This window comes from Bidens hawaiensis, unplaced genomic scaffold (assembly GCF_021521415.1).
Source record: "Bidens hawaiensis isolate Kalapana, Puna unplaced genomic scaffold, B.hawaiensis_p1.1 tig00001842_1, whole genome shotgun sequence".
Taxonomy (NCBI): domain Eukaryota; kingdom Viridiplantae; phylum Streptophyta; class Magnoliopsida; order Asterales; family Asteraceae; genus Bidens; species Bidens hawaiensis.
The window spans coordinates 737,120-743,050 of record NW_027491102.1 but is presented as its reverse complement, the minus strand read 5'-3'; the positions used below and the strand labels follow the sequence as shown (position 1 = coordinate 743,050).

At 36.4% G+C, this 5,931-nt stretch overlaps 1 protein-coding gene across 1 annotated transcript; it reads left to right on the top strand.

The window, feature by feature from the left end:
• The first annotated feature begins 353 nt into the window (after window positions 1-353).
• Window positions 354-4,652, top strand: LOC143597881 (metal tolerance protein 9-like). The gene is made up of 6 exons (XM_077076262.1): window positions 354-549; window positions 1,225-1,337; window positions 1,418-1,663; window positions 2,124-2,204; window positions 2,281-2,511; window positions 4,225-4,652. Exons 1-6 carry the CDS (start codon window positions 354-356, stop codon window positions 4,567-4,569), a joined length of 1,212 nt encoding a protein of 403 aa, XP_076932377.1. The 3' UTR covers window positions 4,570-4,652.
• Window positions 4,653-5,931: the final 1,279 nt, after the last annotated feature.

Here is a 5,931-nt window from a genome sequence, read left to right as displayed (position 1 = left end):
ATATTTGAGGATAGGATAATGTCATAGGTATTATGATTATTATTATTATTATTATTTTATTTTGATTATTATCAAATTTAGAATGGTGTAAAGCACGATGGGGTTAGTTTAAAGTGGAGTAGTTGGTTTGTAGAAAAATAAAAAAATAAAAATCCCTAGTAGTGCAATATGATGATGACATCCATCATATCATATATACGAGAATAGAATATTATGAATATCTTCTTCTTCTCTCACTTTACTTAACCGCTTTCCTGCATGTAGTTTTCATTCCATTCCATTCCATTCCCTCTCAACATTATTACTCCTTCACATTAATTACCAAAGATAACAAATTGTTGGATCATATATCAATGGAAAGTGATCACGGAATCACCGATGTCGAAGGCGGCGCAGCTCCGTCGAACCGCCTCCTATCTCCACCACCACCGCAACCTTCGTCATGGAGACTCAACATCGATCACTTCCGTCTTCCACAGTCCTCTACTGCCAACTCTACTTCTCCTGACCGCTTTTCGGCCTTTCGTCGCCTATTCCGCCGTACTCCGAGTATTTACTTTCTTCTATCTTTAATTTCACTTCATTTACTTTCAAATATGTCACACTGTTGACTCTACTTTAATCTTGCAACATGAAACCAATTTTTATGATCGATCATTAGTGTCTAAAGTATGATATTTACATTTGGAATTTGTATTTTGCTATTTGGTTCATTTGATCGTAAGGGTGTGACTCTCATACTACACATACGAAAACACATACAAACTTTGCGAGTTTGGGTTTCAAGTCGAACTACACGTTAGTTTAGCTTAACGTATCATGGAGTATTTATTTTGATGTGTTTATGTGGTAATTTAAACTAGTTAAGTATTTTTGTAGGCCAATATATTAAAGTTTAAAAATAAGTTAGTGTTATTTGAATATAATTGCTTTAAAAGAAAATTAATACGTAAGCTTAGAGTTTTAAAGTATTAATATGAAAAAAAGAAAAAAAAAGTTATACTTAGAGTTTTAAAAGTTCAAATATATAAAGAAAACATATAATCTGTTTAGGGTTAAACGAATTGTGTTTGTGTCAACCTGTGAATACACATTTCGTAATCAGTTCATGTGTATGACATGATAATAGGATCTAGTCATGTATCAAGTTTGACTTACCAACCTTCACGACCCGGGTAACAAGCTTAGTATATTCTTACAAAATTAGTTCTCCCTAAACTTCAGGGAGGCATGTAAAGGTTCGCGAGTACTACAAGAAACAGGAACGACTCCTAGAAGGATTCAACGAGATGGAAACGATTAACGAGTTGGGATGTTTGCCTGAATCCTTAACCGAGGTACGTTTGCTACTTTTATATTATTTATTGTAACTTGTCATTAAAATAGATTTTTCACTTTGTTAATTTGTTGTATGCAGGATGAAATGAAGAATTTGGCTAAGAGTGAAAGAACCGCAATCACCGTGTCGAATGTGGCTAACTTGATTCTTTTCATAGCCAAAGTCTATGCTTCCATTGAGAGCAAATCTTTAGCTGTTATTGCTTCAACCTTGGATTCACTGTTGGACTTGTTATCCGGGTTTATTTTGTGGTTTACTTCATATGCTATGAGAAACCCGAATCAGTTTCACTATCCCATCGGGAAGAACAGGATGCAACCTGTTGTAAGCTCTTCAGTCTTTCAAATCCCTTGTTTATCATCATGATTTAAGAACAGGTTCAACTGCACCTGTGGTTCCAAATTATTTTTAGGCCTATGGGTCGTTTTCAAAAGAAATAAATAGCTTATATTTCCCACGGGACTTCAACCTTCACTATTTCAGGATTTTGAAAGATAAGTCTTATCCAACACATTGTAACGAATTACGATTGGCCAAAGTAATAGGATTGATATATTGTATATTATCCATGGTTAAAAAAAATATTTCCGTTGGTATAAAAGATGTAGTTATATACGGTTTTTACTTTTATAGTTTCTTTCAATTCCTAACATTTTCATTAAATCATTTAGTTCTATAATTATTTCAAAATAAGTGCATAATTTATTTCTACGCGTGTGTATGTGTGTACATGTAACATGTACATATACACAATGCTCTTTGCTCTAACTATGTTGGACTGCAGGGGATTATTGTTTTTGCATCAGTAATGGGGACACTTGGGTTTCAGATATTGCTAGAGTCTGCTAGACAACTTATTGCACAGGTGTAGTTTCTGTTTAATATAATTTTCTTTTCTCAGTCTTGATTTTTGTTTAATATGCACTTGGAACCGGTTTCAGAGTCACTCTGACATGGACAGTGATAAAGAAAAATGGGTGATTGGCATCATGGCGGGTGTGACCGTGGTAAAGTTTCTACTGATGGTCTATTGTCGAAGATTTCAAAACGAAATAGTGAGGGCGTATGCACAAGATCATTTCTTTGATGTTGTCACCAATTCTGTCGGATTAATTTCAACTGTTTTAGCCGTTCGCTACAAATGGTGGATTGATCCCGTCGGTGCTATCATTGTAAGTATGATAAAACTAAGCATGCAAAATGGGTGTGTCGGGGCGTGCAAAAGGGGTTGGTTCCAAGGGGTGTGTATAGGTCGGTTTGGGTTGCTTTTGTCTCAAACTGAACAAAAAGCCAAAAATTCGGTTTTTGGGTTATTGAAAACGTTCGTTTTAATTTTCAGCTTTTACAATGGGTTGTGTTCGGTTTTACCATTTGGGCTTCAATATTTTAGGCCGGAAAAAATGGCTCAAAATAATGAGCTTGGGCTTGAAACATTGGGCCTAAACTTTTTTGTTTTAAAATAACGAGTAAGGTGTCAAAATCGTCCTTAAGGTTTGTTAACTTTTGCCATTTTCGTCCAAAATAATTATTTTTTGCAACTGGACCTGAGGTTTGTCAGATGTTGCCAATACGGTCCAAATCGTTAACCCCATCCCTTTTTATCGTTAAACCAAGGGGTATATTCGTCTTTTCAGTTTGTTTAATGTTTTATTAGCTTTTTAATCCTTCTAACAATTTTTCCATCTGTTTTTTTTCCGTCTCCATTCAAAAATCTCACCACCAATCATTTGTGACTACACCAGCAACACCGCCGCCGCCTATGACGACGACAAGAACACCGCGTCATCTTCATAGTTTCTGAAACTGGTTCGCAGCTCCGTCGATCTCCATCTTAAACTAAATCCATTTTCACCACCACCTGCAACTTACTTTGAACCCAACACCCAACCTGATTTGATGCTCCGAATCATTCTGAAATATACACCCAGTAGCATAGTTAACCAAAATCAACCCCTTTCCACGGCACACGTCAGCGACAGTTAGGGTTTCCCTCGATTCGAGACGGCCGGGAGCCGAAGTGAAATCGATTCCCTGAGATTCGCAAATCTTGCCCAATAGACCGCCGCTCCGACCTTAGACTATGAACCTTCTTTAGTGGCGGCGCCGGTGAATCTGTGGATTAGGAAACCATTTTTGGTGTGAATTTGTTGACGGTGAGTGTGTGAAGGTGGGGTTGGTTCGAGAGAGAGGGTGAGGTTGCTTAACTTTATATAATTTTATTGTTAAAATAATAAAAACTAATATAAAACATTAAACAAACTAAAAAGACAGAGATACCCCTTGATTTAACGATAAAAAGAGATGGGGTTAATGATTTGAACCGCAATGGCAACAATTGACAAACCTCAATGGTCCAAATGCAAAAAATAAACTTTTTGAACGAAAATGGCAAAAGTTAACAAACCTCAAGGACGATGTTGACACTTTACTCTAAAATAACTAATTGATTATTACACATATGAAAACTTTTCTCGTACGCCATCTGTTAGTTTCTTATAAATCAATTAATATAGTTTTTTTAAGGTTACAATATTGCTCTTTTGGTTTGGTTTGGTTTTGTTTACTGTAGCAAAGCCGAACCCAAACTGAAAATTTGGTTTTATAAGAAAGAAAACATAACCAAGTCACCGGTTATTATATTTGGTTTGGTTACGTCGATTATCTCAGCTACGGTTCTGTTACCGATTATAGTTTATTATTTTGGTTTCGTGCACACCTCTAATTGGTTGTGGCCTTGTGGGCCCACTTGGATGCATTCTAAGTTGGCCAGTTATTCACAAGTGAGCCATCGTGTCCCTTGAGTAACTCAAATTAACCCATTTAACTATAAATACAACTAACTGTCTTTGTTTTGTTATTTATTAAAGTAAATTGGTTGGTTGCAGATAGCACTATATACGATCAGCACATGGGCGAGGACGGTTATGGAGAACGTGAGGGCGTTAATAGGCAGAACGGCCCCACCAGATTTCCTAGCAAAACTGACTTATCTGGTGTGGAACCACCATGAGGAAATAAAACATATTGACACAGTGAGAGCTTACACATTTGGTTCCCATTACTTTGTGGAGGTAGATATTGTGTTACCAGAGGATATGTTGCTCAACCAAGCTCATAATATCGGTGAAACGTTACAAGAAAAGCTTGAACAACTTCCTGAAGTCGAGCGTGCCTTTGTTCATATCGACTTTGAGTTTAGTCATAGACCAGAACACAAAGCCAAGGTCTAGCTAACTTTTTATTTATATTTTAACATGTTTTTTAGTTAAATAAACACACAAGCACAACCTTTTTACGGGTTAAATGTTGTGGTTGGATATGTTTGGGTTATGTTTGGCAGATTTTGAATGGAATCCTGTGGTGATGTGAATCAAGTTTTCTTATTATTGATCCAATTATTTGTTAACGTTTGTTAGTGCTCTTGACTCATCACCATCTTTTATGTTTACACACGGTTATTGAAATAAATAACGATTTAGACCCTAAATTTGAAAAACCTTTAAAAAGATTAATAATTATAACTAGTGTTTCTGAAATCGAACATGATCAAAAGAGGCATGGCACGTTGATGTTGGGTTGAGAGACCCTTACATTATCTCAGACACTATTTTATTCTCGTAGTAGATGCAACTCCTTTATTCTTCTTTTCGCCCGTCTTGACATGTGATGACAGAAATTCATCCACACTACCATCATGTAGTGCTAATGTGGATGTTTGGGTGGTTGAGATGGTCAAAGAGTTCGTGGTAATGGAAACTGGGCTTGGGTGGTTAGTGAATCATCTGAATAATTTGATATTAACGAACCGATAAAAGTCAATATTTGAGAATTAAAAGAACTAAAGATTTGAGAATTGGAAGAACCCGTGAGTTGGGAGTTGGAGGAAGCCTAGACCAGGGAATTGTTGGTCCGAGTATCATTCGAAAATGTTGATACCTGAGTTTTGATTAATGACTCTTAAGAAATTAGAGATAAATAGGTATTATGAGGCGTGAAAGTTATGGAGGAGAATGATTATATCTATAGCAATTTGAGTGTGGGGCGCATAAAATTTATAAATTAATAAATACTTAATTTTTAATACTTAAATTCTAAAGAGTTAAGTGCCATTTTAGTACATGTGGTTTGATCAACTACGCAACTTTAGTACTTTTTTTGAATTTTTCGCAACTGGCTACCCCAGGTTTCAAAAACTGGCCATTTTAGTACTTTTTCGTAACTCCGTTTAATTTGTCCGTTAAGTCAAGGTCATAATGGTAAATTTAGTTATTTTATTTATTTTCTTTTTTCTTTTAAGCTCCTTCCCTCTCCCCCCCCCCCCCCCTCTTTAATATCATCCAAACCCTAATCCCATTCATCATATTCGTTTACGGTTTACCTCCCAGCCACCTTCTCGCAGCGACATCCTCAATGGAACATTTTAAACAAGCATTCTTTCACCTCTCAATCCAAACCCTAATCCCATTATTTCACTGGAAGGTAACGGGAGGTTGGATTGAGCAATATAGGGTTTTAATTCATCAACAATTGTGGTGAGCACAGGGTATGATAGATCGTGCAAGGAGCGCCATTGGGCATCACGTAAAGGTGCT